The 16,589-nt window shown below is 46.3% G+C and overlaps 1 protein-coding gene across 3 annotated transcripts in view; it reads left to right on the top strand.

Moving 5' to 3' along the window:
- The window catches only part of LOC121436447 (sodium/glucose cotransporter 1-like), a 61,728-nt gene that overhangs the window by 28,038 nt on the left and 17,101 nt on the right, over positions 1-16,589 (top strand). For all 3 annotated transcript variants that reach the window (XM_041636364.1, XM_041636365.1, XM_041636366.1), the window contains exons 6-10: positions 9,356-9,461; positions 10,579-10,659; positions 12,374-12,594; positions 12,799-12,934; positions 14,694-14,801. In XM_041636364.1, coding sequence (XP_041492298.1) covers positions 9,356-9,461; positions 10,579-10,659; positions 12,374-12,594; positions 12,799-12,934; positions 14,694-14,801 — 652 coding nt within the window. The remainder of the gene's footprint in view (positions 1-9,355; positions 9,462-10,578; positions 10,660-12,373; positions 12,595-12,798; positions 12,935-14,693; positions 14,802-16,589) is intronic.

Consider the following 16,589-nt stretch of genomic DNA (forward strand, 5'->3'; position numbering starts at 1 on the left):
GTTGCTGCAACACGTCATGCACGCGGATCACCACTGCAGGTCTAAGTTTGTAGCTGGGCTGGTATTTACCTTTGCCCTCTAGTAGAGTGCAGAGTGCCTTCAAGTACCATAAACCCTACCAACAGGACAAAAGCTCTCACTGGTCTCCAGCTCCACTCCTCCATGTCCAATGAGATGTGTAGATGTTTTCTTCTAGAATAGAACCTTGCCATCAGTTTTGGAGAGAAGCCGATAAACAGCCTTGACAGTGGCCTGAGTTGCTCAGGAATTTCCATGGCCCCCTTTGCCTAACAATAAGATGTAACTCGTTCCTGGCACGGAGAATTCACTTGGTAGTGAAAGATGGCTAGTTAGGGTTTTCTCTCCCCCTTTGTTTGGCGACTCCATCTTCATTTCTTTTATATATTATATATTTTAAGAAGCTTTTATGAAGTCAGTTTCTATGTGGTACTACAAATGGCCCTTAGTGATAACTGTCCCTTCCTGCGTTCCCCCTACCCTCTACCCTCCTCTCCACTGAATCCTCCTGTTCCATCTCTCTCTAACTTGAGAGATCTTCCCCCAACACTGGTTCTTTACTCTATACCTAGCCTAATGTTTAAAAGGTAACATCCATGTATAAGGGAATACATACCATATTGTCTTTTGTGGCCTGGGTTACCTCACGCAGGATTTTTTTTCTCCATCTATTTACCTGTGAATTTCATGAATTCCCTTTTAACTTAACAACTGCATATTATTCCATTATCTAAATGTAGCATTTTTTTCTTTATCCACCTTTATCCACCTGTTTTTTTCTTTTATTGAAGACAGATTGTTTCCCCCACATAATACAGCCTGATTCCAGTTCCCCTCCCTCTGTTCCTCCCAGCTCAGTTCTTCTCCACGTCCTCTCCCTTCTGACTCCATGCCCTTTCTGTGCCTTATTTTAAAACAGTCACCTAAGGGATAACAATATAATAGATTAAGATAAAACAAAAATAAACACATTGGAGTAGGACAACACAAACGAACAGAATGAAAAGAGCCCAGGAAAAGGCACAAGAAACAGATATGGGCACAGAAGCCACTTGTTCACACACCCAGGAACCCCAGAAGAACCCAGAACTTGAACCATGATATACATGCCAAGTGCCTGTGGGATAAAATATGAATGACTAAATAAAAATGAAAGGGATACAAATTTAAATGGAGAGACAGAAAAGAAAAAGCCCTGACATGACATTACGAGACAGGGACTCTCCAAAGACGTTGTTGAGTTAATTTTCTGTCAGCCATCTACTGCTGGGCATGCAGCCCACCCTTAGGAGAAGTCTGCTTTCCCAGGGAGGCTCTGGAGACAACTGAATTTTCATTTTAAGTGGTTATCAATTGGAGACAGCTTCAGGGTTAGGGATAGGTCATGGAGCACGTCTCTCAGTTCTAGGACACCATATGCAGACCCGTGCAGGCCTGTGCATGCTGCCTCAGTCTCCATGAGCTCATGTGGGCACATAGATCCTGTTGGTTAGGAGGTCTTGTTTCCTTGGTGGCCTGCATCTCCCTTGGTTTCTACACTCTTCTTCCTATTCTTCTGAGGGTTCCCTAGACCCTGAGTGGAGGGATTGGGTAGAGACATCCACTTTATGATGAAGGGTTTCTTTTCTTTCAGTCACTGCATGTTGTCCATTGTGGATCTTTGTATTTGTTCTCATATACTGCAGATGGAGACGGCTGAGTGAGGCTCTTGTCTATGAATGTATAGCAGAATGCCATTTAGAGCCAGTTTATAGCTATGCTCTTTTAGTAGGAAAGTAGTATTTGGTTTTCCCCAGGTATCTGGGTTATCTGGTCTCATGTTCTTGGTCACCCAAGCAGTGTCTGGTATGGGTTCCATCTTTTGAAGTGGTCCTAAGTAACCACAAGCTCTGTGCCCCTGTTGCACTGGTGTACAGTACTGGCATTCAGGCAGGGCACCCTTACACGTGGAAGGTTTGCAGCTGCGCTGCTGCGCATGCTTCTCCTTTACTAGCAGGTGCCGTACCTTCCAGTACCAAGAACACAAGCCCATAGGGATGAAGGCACTATGTAGGCACTATCTCCCCTTTTTTCAAGATCAGGGCATTGTATAGGTGTTGTCTTCAGTTTGTGGGGAACAATAGCCTTGGCAATAGCCTGGGTCATTTTGGGGTTCCCATGGGACCCCGTTGGCTAAGAGCTCAATTAGACATAACCCATTTTTGGTACTGGAAATTTCATTTGGTGGCAAGAGAAGTCCAGTTGGGACTCTATATCCCCATTCCTTGGCAATTTTGTTTATATTGCCTCCATGTATGTATGTATGTATATATATATATATATATTATGAAGATTCTACTATACTGTTTTTCTATACTACCCCTCAAAATACCCCTTTATTTCAGTCGTCTCTCCCTGTACTCCCTCCTTCAACTCCCTCTCCCCTTCCTCTCCTCACTCGACCATCCTGTTCCAGTCCTGGGGAGATCTCTCTATTCCCTCCAGTCTCTTTCTCTATGCCAGTCTTCTGTGATTCTCTATATTGTAGTTTGGTTATCATTGACTTAACAGCTCACATCCACATATAAGTGAACATACACCATATTTATTTTTCTGGGTATGGGACATTTGCCTGAACACTTGATGGCACACGTGCAGCTGGGGAACCCAGAAGTGTCAGCGCTTGCGGTGGCTAGGTGGCAACTTTGGGTGGTGGAAATTATAACATTTTACCCTCTCTTTATTATAAAAATTGGGGGGAGGGTTAAGGGTAGCAGAGGGGCAGGAATGGGGGCGTCAGGTCTCTTGAGACTGCTTTCTGTTGATTTGTGGGCATCGAAATCTTGGGAGACTTGAGAAAGCTGGGATGCTGGCCATGTCCTGAGGTAGCTGGTTACTTCAGTGTTCTCCAGGCTTTGTGGAACTGTCCACTTGGCAGGCTGGACCCGATGAGATGCTGGTGAGGCAGATTACATTTAGAAAAAAACTTGATCCTGGTGACTGAGGGAGGAGGATCCCCAAGATAGAGGGAGGGGGGTTCCCCAGAGTTCTCAAGATGAAGAAGGAATTTCCCAGGGAGCCAGAGACCAGGGAGAAGCTAAATGATACTTATCCTGGGTGCGTCTGGTCTGTTCAGGTGGATCCAGTTTGGCTCCCTGGAGCTTATGAGAAGGTTTACGTTTTTAAAAAGAGATAAATTTTAAACACATTAAGAAGCTCATGGTTATGATAGTATAATGTTGGCATAACTTATTAGGATTTTATCGGTTAGTGTTAAGATTATGGAAGCTATATAGTGAGAGAAGAGAGGAGGGAGAGAAGGGCAAATTATTAATTAAACCTATTAATGTTTACCTGAGCAAACCTTAGGGCACTTGTTCCTTTTAGCATCACAGTATCACAGTATTACCTTAACGTCCAGGAGACACTGCTGCAGTCCGTGACAAACCTGTTATATTGAAATCTACTTTGTGAGACTCCTTTCTGAGTCTGGGGGTGTGAATGTCCCCAGGCTGTTACTCTTCCTTACCACCTGGGCATCTGACAATGTGTGTACCTCCAGCTCTGTGGCTAAGGATGGTCCCTGTAACAACAGCTGAGCAGTTAATTGGAAATTTGAATATGTCATTGGAGACTGAGAAATTGGTAAGGCAGACAGGAGAAAGAGAAAAGGGGGAATCAGAAAGGAGAGTATATGGAGTTCCTGGTACAGGAGAGCTGAGTACGGTGGTGAGACTTTATTCTTCTGGAACTGGAGACAAAGCAGCCCATCTTGGTGTTCTCTGGAACAGAGCCCTATTTGAGTTACCATATATACGAGGAGCAGGTGTCCCGAGGTGGAGGAGTAAAGGGTTTGAGGTGAGACAGGTATATCCAATGAGGGAGGCCTTCAAACTTGGCAGCTGTGGGAGTTACAAGAACTACCTTAAAGGGGCCCTGTCATTTAGGGGAAAGGGATGTGGGGTGCTGGTCTGGAGGAGAGATCTCCAATGTTAATTGGAGATGACAGGGGTTGATGCATGGTTGGGGTAGTGAGTAGTCAGTTAAATCCCATAAGAGGTTTTATGCAATAATAGCAGGTGAGCAGGTGAGCAGGCGAGCAGGTGGGCAGGTGGGCAGGCGAGCAGGTGAGCAGGGAGGGGTGAGAGTCCGGGAGTCAGAACCAGCCACCCATACATGGGTCCAAAGAGCGAGATTGAAAAGGGTCGTTTGGGGAGGGTCCAGAGCCTGAAAAGAGCCAGAGGCAAAAGCTTTACCCAGCCAAGGTGAAATTCCTGTAATATCTTAACAAGAATATTTTTTAAGGAGCAGTTAGTTCGTTCTACCTTCCCTGAGGACTGAGGATGGTATGGGATATGAAAATGCCAGGGAATGTTAAGAGCCTTAGAGTTTGAGAGATCTGGGAGTTAAACTCTGGCCTGTTATCTGACTGAAAAAGAGGTTGGGATTCCAAACTGGAGAATAATTTCCCAGAGAAAGACATCAGAAACTGTCTGGGCCCTCTTGTTAGAGAGTAGTGGAAAATGTTTAAATCCACCCAGACATGGTATCTACCAAAACCAGGAGATCGTTAACCTGTCTGACTGTGAGCATATGAGTAAAATCAAACCACTTTGGACACGGTCTCAGTATAAGGATTAGGACACGCCTAAGCCCAATGCCCATTTTCTCCACATTTAAAACATAAGCCCCGTGGCCCTTGAGCCCCAAGTTGAGGGGGCAAGGGAGCCAGGGAGCAGCACGGGCAGGATGGGTAGTCGCCATGGCCAATTGGACGGCCTTGGCCAGCATTTGGCATTTTTGTCTACAGGCTTTATAATCTCTTCCATGGTACACCTTAAAAGTCAGCCTTAAGACTTCTGCATATGGGGTCAAGGAGCCTCTCTCCAAAAGCTTACGTTTAGGCCTAATGCAGGGGAAGCTCTGGGAAAAGAAACTGGTCATGAGGAGTGTTAGCCCTCTGGGCTCTCCAGATCTAAATTCGTGTACTGCAAGGGAGCCTTTGTGAGGGTTCCAAGAATTGAGGATTTTTCCTGCCTGTCCTAGGAGTTTACTGGCTTGAGGGCAGTCTGACAGGGACCTGTTTGAAAGCAAGTCTCAACTGATCTCTAGCTAAACCACCTGGGGTGTTGTAGTCCCAGTGTGGGTCCTGCTTGGGGACTGCCTCAGTCCCAGCATAGGGGAGGTGGGCTGCATGAGTCTGGTGAATCTTGTCTGCATGCATGCTAGCCTGCTCCCAAACTTGCTTGTGCTTCTCAGGAAGTAGGTTATTAGTTAGGATCATAAAAATATCATGAAAGGTGAGATTATAAGATTTGGATAATATATTGGAATTGTTTTATGAAAGAGGTAGAATCTGACGTGTAAGAACCCAGTTTTTGTTCTGAGAGTGAGAAAGGGACATGTACCTTGACCAGCCCCTCCACACTGGCTACCTCTTTCAAAGGGAGAACTGCGCTTGTTTGGTTTGGTCAGGGTTAGGTTCCTTAGCAGCGCGAGAGTGCGTGAGAGGAGGGGTGAAAGGAGGTGCCAGAGTGGAGCGGAGGCAGTGGCATGACAACAGGGAGGAGGAAGAGTTGCTGGGGGAAGGGGAAGAGCTGGAGAGGTCGGGAAATTGTGGGTTCATTAGCATGGTCCAGAACAGAAGTGGGGTGTTCCTCTAGTTAGATGGCATAGCTAGGAATATGTGAGCTGAACAGATTGCAACGACAGAGGGCGCAGAACTTAAATAGAAAAAGGCTAGAACGTATGGGAGCTCTTTCCATCTACCTGTTCACTGGCAGACGTTAGAAAGCTCCCACAGAATAGCTGGATCTAAGGTGCTGTTAGGCGGCCACTTTAGATTGTTACCTATTGTTAGGCCATTTCTTCGTGCAAAGGAGGATAAGCTGAGGAGTCTGTAAGTAAGGCATTAAGCTTAGGGGCTTTAGGGTCTCCGAAAGACATCCCAGGGGAGAGGCTGGACTGAGCACCAGAAGGTTTATTTCCCATAGCCAAGGAAGGGAGAGAGAGAGATGAGACCCAACAGCTAACTTGTCTACAAGTGTCCTTGAGACAGAGCAAGTGATTGGTTCAAGCTGCCCCAACGCTGTCAATGCAGGGGCTGGGGACCAGGGCAGAGGATCCTGAAGGTCAACTGTCCAAGATGAGAAATGGGATCCCAGTCCTCAGCTGTGGGGAGTTACCAGAGATGAATGTCAGCAAAGGGATCAACTGTAGCCATGGAGGCTGTGGCTGGGGGCATTCCCCTGTTGTGAAGAACACTAGAGGGTTGCCGGACAACCAATGGTCAATTACTTGGGTTCAGGGAAATGGTTACGCTGACCAGAATGGGGAACTCACCAACAGTACTGGTGTTGTGCGCAGAATTCAGCAGCTTGGCAGATGGAATATGGGCAGTTGTGGAACAACCCGGTCCAGGGTCCCAACCCTCGTTGAGTGGGGCAGGAGAGCCGGTGGAGTCTTGGCACCATTGAAATTAACAGGTGTGATTACAGATCACAAGACACACAACTATGAATTTTTTTAAGAGTGTACGTAGATCACGTAGACTTGAGGACCCTGGGTGGCTGTGTAGGTTGCCTGAATGCTTGATGGCCCATTTGTGGCCGTGGAACCCGGAAGTGCCGGCGCTTAGGGCAGCTAGGCATTTTGCCAGAACGCTGGCAACTTTGGGTGGTGGAAATGGGTCCCCTGGAACTGGAGTTACAGGCAGGTGTGAGCTGCCATGTGGGTGCTGGGAATTGAAAATGGGGTCTCTGGAAGAACAGTCAGTTGTCTTAACCACTGAACCACCCCTCCAGCTCCTGTTGCTGAAGTTTTAACTTTTCATCTTGTAATACCACAAGATTTGAACCTTGCTTGGCAGTTTGTGCTTTCACATTAATGCACGATCTCTGTGGGGTCCAGCAGCGGACTCGAGAATCTCAGCCTCACTGCAACCCCAAAAGCATAGACAGAAACAAGCAAATGTCAATACTTTTTAGTATAAAAATAATACACACCCGTGGCAACCCTAGGTAAGCTGTAAAATTCCCTGGAAAGGAAGAGGGGGAAAATCCACAGGGAAACAGAAAATTGAGGCAGATAGGAAGAACTGAAAACAAAACCCAGAGCCCTCAGGCCAGGTGGGCTTGCTTGGCTGTATTCAGTTAGTGCTAAGGTGGGTTTGCTTGGCTGTATTCAGTTAGCGCTAAGGTGGGCTTGCTTGGCTGTATTCAGTTAGCGCTAAGGTGGGTTTGCTTGGCTGTATTCAGTTAGCGCTAAGGTGGGCTTGTTTGGCTGTATTCAGTTAGCGCTAAGGTGGGCTTGCTTGGCTGTATTCAGTTAGTGCTAAGGTGGGTTTGCTTGGCTGTATTCAGTTAGTGCTAAGGTGGGTTTGCTTGGCTGTATTCAGTTAGCGCTAAGGTGGGTTTGCTTGGCTGTATTCAGTTAGCGCTAAGGTGGATTTGCTTGGCTGTATTCAGTTAGCGCTAAGGTGGATTTGCTTGGCTGTATTCAGTTAGCGCTAAGGTGGGTTTGCTTGGCTGTATTCAGTTAGCTACGGTATTGTTAGCAGGAATCCTGGTATTTGGGGGTCCAAAGGAGAGAATTCATAAGAGGAAGAGTTTGTATTAGGTTTTTTTTCAGTTTGGCACAAAAGTTTCCTTTATCTGTGTTGGACACATGGCATATTATAAAAATAAGGCTTATATTAGTTAACACTTAAAAGCAGCTTCACACACGTGTACACACACGCGTGTGCGCCACTTGTGTGCATTTGTAGGTGTGTGTGTGTGCGTGCGTGTGTGTGTGTGTGACTCACCATCCCCTCTCTTCTCTCCTCATTCTGTCTGTCCTTCCTCACCAGGAATGATGATGATGTAGGTCTCTTTGGGTGAGAGCATCTTGCAGGAGGGCTTTGAGAAGACTGGAGCTAGAGCTAAGATGTGGGACCCTATCTTGGGAGGGTGGGGCTCAAGTTGTAGCACATAGCCATGGGATTGGTATTGGGGAAACAGTGAAGGCAGGAGACAAGAGAGATCCCATGGGGTGGATATCTTGGTCCAGCATGCGTTGCCACTGTAAAACCAGAAATTTATAAAGAGCAGAGATTTCTCACAGTTTTGGAAACCAAGTGCCCACAGCTGGTGAGGCTCTCTGGCTGTGTTACCACATGGGGACTCTCTTTCCTCCTTCTTAGAAAGTCAGTAATCTCATTGTGGGGGTCCTGCCCTCCTGGTGTCATTTACTCCTAATCACCCCCACCCCTCAGAGCCTCACAAACAGCATCAGCATATGGATATGGGCATTATGTTTCCAACTCATGAACTTTTAGGGGACACACTGAAACCATAGCAGAGTGCAGAGGATGTGGTAGGGGCCTGAACACTGCAGGGCACTGAGCAACTGCAATGGAGTGAGGAAGGGAGCCATAATGGGGAGCTTGCAAGAGAGCTGAGTCCAACCATGCTGACCTCTCCTTGGAGCGTGACAGGATTCCTTTTGCAGTTTCCTAAAATGTATTCAATTATGTGCAATAAAAACAAAAACAAACAAACAAAACACCCGCACACACTCCCGGAGGAGAAGTCTAATTTCGGTACCTGCAGATCTAAAATGATTTACCAAGATTGATGGGCATGGTGTTCTTCCTGTAACACGATATTTTGGTGCCTCCTGCTGGTTCATATTAGCGACTGCATACCTTCCTGCCAGGTAGCTTTATCTTAGAGGCAAGGAAAGCCTTGAAGGCTTTTCTTCACTGGGTAAAGAACACGGTGAATTCACCAGTGACAAGGGACAAGTCCCCTGAAATGACACCAGACAATGTACACAGGAGCAGTAGTAACATGCAAGAGGCACTTGATGTTCTCAATGAACTCTTTTTGGGCCAAGCAGGTAAAATTAAACCTCGCTGAAGAAGCGGGGAGTGGGGGCTGGGTTTCCCACTCATAGATCTGAAACATTCAGACTTGCTTTGGGGACAGAGATTATAAACCCGTGCACACCAATGTGTGTGTACAAGTCAAAAAATGGCTAAGGGCAGCAGGTGGTGGGTGGATGCCGACAGACTCTCTCTCTCTCTCTCTCTCTCTCTCTCTCTCTCTCTATTTGGGAAGCATCTTGTCCCATGACCCTCAGCTAGGTATTCACAGCATGTGGTCCATATTAAAGGCCAAGGGGTGCTGTGTGGTACAAAAGCCCCTTTCAATTAGTTTACGCTAGCATTTAATAGATTTTTTTTAACCGCAGAGTCCTTTTTCTTGTGAACTACTAACTGCTATCATGAATATAGCTTGCTTGGGAACCCAAAAATGGCCCCTGTGACCAGATGACCCTTCTCACTTCTGCCTATGCCTTGCTTCTCTCCTTCCAGGCAGACATCTTCTCTGGAGCTCTGTTCATCAACCTAGCCTTGGGCCTGGACATCTACCTGGCCATCTTTATCCTACTAGCAATCACCGCCCTTTATACAATCACAGGTGAGTCCATTCAAGCGAATCGGCATCTCCAGTCTGGCTCGGGGTTAGGCAGGGTTAGACTTGCGAGGGGATGAGGAGAGAGGGTCTGAGAATGGCTATTTTCTTGGTCTCCGTGGAAAGCCATGTGGAATGTTCCGTGAAAGCTCCCGTGCTGGGTGGAGGAACGTCAGGACAGCCTTTCAGAGGCGCTCGGGAGAGCTTAGCCTGAAGGTTGTGGGCAAAGTGGCAAAGCTAGGACAATTAGAGACATGCTAGGTGAAAAAAATGTAAGTGAAGGGAGAATGGTGGCAGGAGTGGGTGGGGCGGGGATCGGGAGCAAGGCGAGCCCGCAGGTACCAAACAGGTGGTTACTGCAAAGTAGCGGGGAGAGAGGAGACACAAAGCATGAGCGATAAACAGGTATGGGGTCCTTGGGAGCCTTAGATGTAGTGTGACTAGATTGGAAACCATTTTGAAGTGGACAAAAGATATACAAAGAGGTTTCGGAGTAAGATTTGAGGATGGCAGAGACAAATGTTCTTTGCAGGAAGGAAGGGGGAGGAGCCACAGCGGGACTTGCTGTTCCTTGGGCACCTGAGTGCCCGATATACCTGAAGATAAGACGTTCCTTAGAGAGGTTGGGATGTAATTTACAGTTGGCACATTTGTCTGTCACATGCATGTGTACACACACACACACAAACACAGAGAGAGAAAGATTCAGAGAGAGAAAGAGAGACAGACAGACAGGCAGACACACACACACACACACACACACACACACACACACACACACACCGAGAGTCCTGGGTTCCATCTGTACCATTACAGAGTCAAAAAGAGCAAACATTCCTTTGTGAGCCATGTCCTAGCATTAAGCTCACAACAAGTACTTTCCACTCAGGTAGAGACAGGTGTCTTCCCTTTTCCCAGGCCATGTAGGTATTTTCATGAGAGGCGAAGGCCAGAAACAATTCTGAGCAGCAGGATTAGAGCCTGGGAGTAAAGGCAGGAGGTGGTGGTGGCAGGGGGCGGAGGTTCTCAGAAGGGGCACTATGGAGAAGAGAGGGTGGTGGGTAGGAAAAGAAGCCGGAGGGCATCGTACGCTCCATGTGATCTATTGTGTTTGCCTGCTTAGGGGGCCTGGCAGCGGTGATTTACACGGACACCTTGCAGACAGCAATCATGCTCGTGGGGTCTTGTATCCTGACTGGATTTGGTAAATGGGGCTGGGGTTCACTAAGCAGGTGGGGGCAGAGGTATAGAGTTCTGAGAAGACAGAGTAAGTCTGGCTGGCCTGCCTGCCTGCTCTGACGTAACCAGTCTTTCTCTGTCCCACCAGCCAGCTCCCAAATAATGACATGGAGACTTATTGTTAATTATGAAAGCTTGGTCTATCTTAGGCTTGCCCCCAACGAGCTCTTGTCACTTAAATTAATCTGCTTTTATTAATCTATGTTTTACTATGTGACTTTTTTTTAACCTCCTCTCCATTTTTGTATGCCCAAATTTTTCTGCATCTCCTAGCATAATCCGTGTACCTGGATTCCTCCTCCTCTTCCTCTCTCTTGCTCCAGAAATCCCACCCACCTCTCTTGCTTAGATATTGGTCATTTGACTCTTTATTAAACCAATCACAGCAATATATCCTCACACAGTGTACAAATATCCCATAACACCTTGTCTAGCTCAGGGCAGTGGCCCAGCCCTGTCTGGCAATCCTTATGGGATCACCTTTTCCCTGTAGCACCCTTGTTGGAGCAGACCCAAGGAATACTTGAATTGCCCCCTGTTCTCTCCCTATAGCTTGATTCAGTGGTCTCCAGTGTAGGCCCGTGGTAATGCGGTGCTGTGTTTGCAGAGAACCTGGGTAAAAATGAATGCAGTTAATGCGGCAAGTCACACAGATTCACACGCCGTGTTTGCAGGCTGAAACTATATCCTGCACACAAGTGATGTTAAAAGGCCAAAGTTTATGCATTATTGGTGATGGGTGATTTTTTTTCATTTAGAACAATTTAAAAATTGTTCACTCAATGCTGGCATCTCTGATCATTTCTTGATAAAGACAGCATTGGAAATCCTAGCTGTCATGAAGAGATAGAAGAAATATTTTGATTTTTATGTTTAGTGGACCCTCTGGGTATCATTAAAGACTTTTGTCTAAACTCTAGAGTTTAGACTTTATTATTTCTTTATTTTTATCTTTTTTTGTTTGTTTTTTTTTGTTTGTTTGTTTTTCAAGACAGGGTTTCTCTATAGCTCTGCAGTCTGTCCCGGGACTATCTCTTGTAGACCAGGCTGGCCTTGAACTCAAAGAGATCTGCCAGCCTCTGCCTCCCCAGTGCTGGGATTAAAGGTGTGCACCACCACCGCCTGGTCAGAGTTTAGCTTTCTAAGGACTTTCACTTGCTTTCCCCGCAGGCCCTGGGGTCAGCAAACACAGGCTAGGATGGCAGCACTGAGATGGGAGCTGGCAGAATTCTGATCCCTGCCCCGTTCCCGGGCATCCCTGGGGCCAGCTGTCCGGCCTGTGTCCTGTCTCCAGAAGGCCACTGTGTGTCCCTAACTCTGTGTTCTGAGTTCTAAAGACCATGCAGACAGCTGGGGTTTGAAGAACAACAGTCTGCAAGTGGTCCAAGGTCAAGTCTTCCTTTAATGAGTTCCCTTCCTCTCCAGACCATGTGCAGTCAGGGCACTGCCGCAAGCTGTTGCTTTGAAATGCCAGTGTCTCCTAGAGGCGGGGCAGTTAACACTCCCGTTTTTATAAATGAGAAGCCTGAGGTCTAGAGGGAAGATCATTAACTCCAAACGACACATCATGGGTGTTCCCCTATGCTGGTGTTCTGTTGGTGTCTAAGATACTCAGACATGAAATCACAACAAGGAGTTAAATTTTTCACAGTGTTCTTTTTTGTACCAATATTTTTCAGCCTTCACTGAAGTGGGAGGATATGATGCCTTCGTGGAAAAGTACATGAATGCCATCCCAACTGTGGTTTCTGAGGGAAACCTGACCATCAAGGAAGAATGTTACACTCCCAGGGCCGACTCTTTCCACATATTCAGAGATCCTATCACAGGAGACATTCCATGGCCTGGGCTCATCTTTGGCCTGGCCATTCTCACCCTGTGGTACTGGTGCACAGACCAGGTATGGAGTCTGGGTATGGAAGCAGACAGGGTGCACGACAGAGACTTCCACCTGTCAGGCTGTTGGGGTGGAATATGTAAGAAGCCACACGTGGTCTCTGGGTTGCTGGGAACCAAGGCTGAAGACCAAAACAGGGCAGCTGGCATGTCAGGGGGTTCCAGAATTCCCAGCCTGCACAGCTCCTCACTGGGATGTTCCTGACAGGTCATCGTGCAGCGCTGCCTCTCAGCTAAGAACATGTCTCACGTGAAGGGCGGCTGTATCCTGTGTGGCTATCTGAAGCTGTTGCCTATGTTCCTCATGATCATGACGGGGATGGTCAGCCGGATTTTATACACAGGTAATTCCTCTACCTGATCTCAGGCAATTTTTCCTTTGTAGCTCTAGGGCACTATGGAAGCTCTCCAGCTCCTTCGTTCCCTTTCTTTTGTGCCATGATTACCAAGCGGCAGGGTTGCCTGTGTCAGGCAGTGTGCACATTGGAGACACAGAATTCCTGGGGTTGTCTTTACCTATTTCTTTTAAAATCAATTTGCTATTTTTTTTTAATTTAAAGTTGTTTGATAGCAAGCTCATCACGAAGGCTGATAACCTGAATTTGATCTCTGGAGCCCATGAGGCGGAAGGAGAGAACCAGTTCCCTCATTTAGACTGACAGTTGTCTCCTCATTTTCCCTTAATCTCCCACACTCATGACATCATCCAGGTTCCTTCTTCCAGAAAACAGTGTTTACTCGCTTGCAGTTCTGCACCCTGAACCCCAGGCCTGTAGTGGGGTCCAATAATCTATTTTGTAATTCTAATGTCAAGGCCCAGCCATCTGCTGCTGGCCCTGTGCTCTCTGCCCTGTCTCCTTGCAGGTGCCCCGCCTTGACGGATTCACCTTTGGTCTTTTTCTGGCCTGTTGTTATGAATACCATTAATTTTTGGTTAACTATTATGAATTGAAACTGTTTCTAAATGGAAAATAACAACAAGAAGTGAACAGTTCACCACAGAGTGACCATTTGGCAAGCACCCCCAAAATGAAGTCAGATAGCTGGCAGGCGTTGGCTGTGTTGTCCTTGGTGGCATGCCCCACTTGGCTCTCATATTCCTGTGCTGGCTGGTACACCATGAGGAAAATATAATTGCCTTCTATATTCATAACTCACACCTCTAGATCTTCAACCAACCACCTATTGAAAAATATTAAAATATTTGAACCTATGATGAAAACATGTAAGTTTTGCTTATCACTTTTTCCAAACAACATAGGACAACAGCTATTTCCATAGCACTTCTAGGTTATTCTATGTTGTAAGCAACCTGCAGATGACTTCAGGGGAGGATGTGCATGTGTTAGGGCAGGTACTACGCTGTTTATTTAGGGGGCTGAGCCTCTGCAGACTTTGGAATCCACTGGGTAAAAAGTACCCAGAAACAATTCACACATGGATGCTGAGAGATACCTGTTGAGTAAACAGAATAGCTCATGCCCTAATGGCTACTGCATTTAGAATTTAGAATAAACATATTTATTTATAATAAGTGTATGAATTGGTGCTGTGTGGTACAGTGGTAAATGAGTATTTAAGAAATGTTGTTGAGCAAAATTTTATATAAGTTTCTAGAATTTTCTCCAAGATTTTAGATGTTGTTCCCTTCTCCTTCCAGTCTATTTTTTTATTACTGCTCAAGATTTCTCAAATCTTGAGAGTCAGCCTGATTTTCTAGGGTTTTGACTGTATGTCTAAAAGCTGTTCAAAAAAAAAAAAAAACCCTGAAAACCAGGGTCACAGATAACCCTAATTATCGTCACCAAGCTGTTGAGGTCGATGGCAGTGCCTCCTTCCTCCCCTCCAGATCATTTCTTTGTTTCCTTTCTGTCCTCTAAGAGCCAGGTTTCTCTGCTGTGGGAGCGTCCAGATGTGTCAGGGATAACAGGACAGGGTATGGCATAGAGGTCTTAGCTGGGAAACATTCTTTTCCTGCTTCTGTTTCTGGGTACCGGGCGGGACTGTCTTGTTTGAAGTGTTGCTTTAAGGTAAATACTGCAACCATCAGAACCGTTGCTACCCAATGGAAGCTCACTGATGCACCCGTTCATCTCTCTCTAGACAAGATCGCCTGTGTCGTCCCCTCGGAATGTCAGAAGTACTGCGGCACATCAGTTGGCTGTTCCAACATCGCCTATCCTACCTTGGTGGTGGAGCTCATGCCTAATGGTGAGACTTTCCTGGGAGGTCAATTTGGCTTAGGCTCCACCCAGACTTCTGAGTGCATTCTGGGACAAAGGCTTTTCCAGGCCAGGGATGTGCTCTAAGGAGAAAGTCCCATTTCTGTGTTTCTGAGTTTAATTTATATCTTCACAACATGTGGTCCAGTTGGAGTCTATCACCCTGGGTCTTGTCCATTAGTCGGGCTAAGAAAGGACACAAAAACTTGTTGGGGTGGGGGGAGAAAGTCCCTTTCCATGCCTGTCTAGATCATCATGTAGAATACTTAAACAAAGAGGTTGTAACTTACAATGGCCATTTTGGAAAACAGTGTAGAAGCTCCTGAGGAAAGAAAATTAAAAATAGACCTACCATAGGGTTCACCGTTCTCCATACAGGGTTCATATCCAAAGGGATGGAGCCACTATGTTGTAGAGACAACTGAATTCTAGTGTGCATTTTAGGTGTGTTCACAATTGCCAAGACAGGGAACCAACCTTAGTGTTTAAATATAAATAGATAAAAATGTGCTCTGCACAAGCAGTGGGTGACATTCAGACTCACGAGAAGGTGATCTGTTCATCTGGGAACACGGATGCTGCAGCAGGGTGTGAAGTGAGAGAGTCGGTCACAGAAACGCAGATGCCGAGTGATCTCATCTTGGTATTTAGAGTGTGTGTGCGTGCATGCGTGCGTGTGCATGTGAGTGTGCATGTGTGTGTGCATATGAGTGTGTGTGTGCATGTGAGTGTGTGTGTGAGTGTGTGTGAGTGTGTGTGTGAGTGTGTGAAGCCACCGCACTGGCCCATGCACCTTATTTTCCTCACAGTTTTAAAAGTCCACACTGTGGTGGAAACGTTAAGCACGTAAGAGGGAGGCAGACATCTGTAGAGAACATTTTAACTGACATCTGCAATCACCTACATTTTCACTCATTTGTAGTAACAGCTCTTTTCCTGCTACATTTATTACTTTTGTTATTAGAATATATTTACATCATTTTCCCCATTCCCTTTCCTTCCCCAACTCCTCCCGTGAGCTCCCCTTCACTCTCAAATTCCTGTCTTATAAAATTTTACACACACACACATGGATTCCATTTAGTGTTGTTTGTGTGTATATGATCTCAGAGCTAACCACCTGGTACTAGATAACTAATTAGGAGCTCATCCCAAGGGAAGACTATTTCTCCTGCTCCTAATGCCCCTTAGTTGCCTGAGGTCCTTTGCCTATGGAAGGGCCCCTTCCATGTTAGCATGTCTACATTGGTGTTGTCCTTGTTCAGGCCTTGTTTAAGAAGCCATATTGTTGGGGTATTATGCATGAAACTTCTCTGCCATTTCTAGGAGACACAGTCTTACAGTAGACTTTTTGGTTCTTTGGGTCTTATAATCTTCCTACCCTGTCTTCCAAGATATCCCATGAGCTTTAAGCCATGCTTTTCTCCCTAAACTTGGAGCTCTCAGTTATTTCTAAACTGGCTGACTAGGGAGCCCCAGTATCTTCATCTTCCCCATCAGCTCTGGAGTTGCAGCTATGAGCTACAGTTCCTGACTGGGGGCCTGAACTCAGGTCCTCATGCTTCTGCAACCAATACCTTACCCGTTGAGCCGCCTTCTCAGCCTTTCATACTTTCATGTATGTATGTATGTATGTATGTATGTATGTATGTATGTATGTGTGTGTGTATATTTATGTATGTATGTATTCATGTTTTCTCTTGAGGCAGAGTCTCGTTATATAGCCCAGGCTAGCCTTGGATTGGCGTTAGTCTTCTCGTCTGAACTTCCCTAGTAC

The sequence above is a fragment of the Microtus oregoni genome, unplaced genomic scaffold (genome assembly GCF_018167655.1).
Source record: "Microtus oregoni isolate MIOR12 unplaced genomic scaffold, Mior012 000049F_ref0000343, whole genome shotgun sequence".
Taxonomy (NCBI): Eukaryota; Metazoa; Chordata; class Mammalia; order Rodentia; family Cricetidae; genus Microtus; species Microtus oregoni.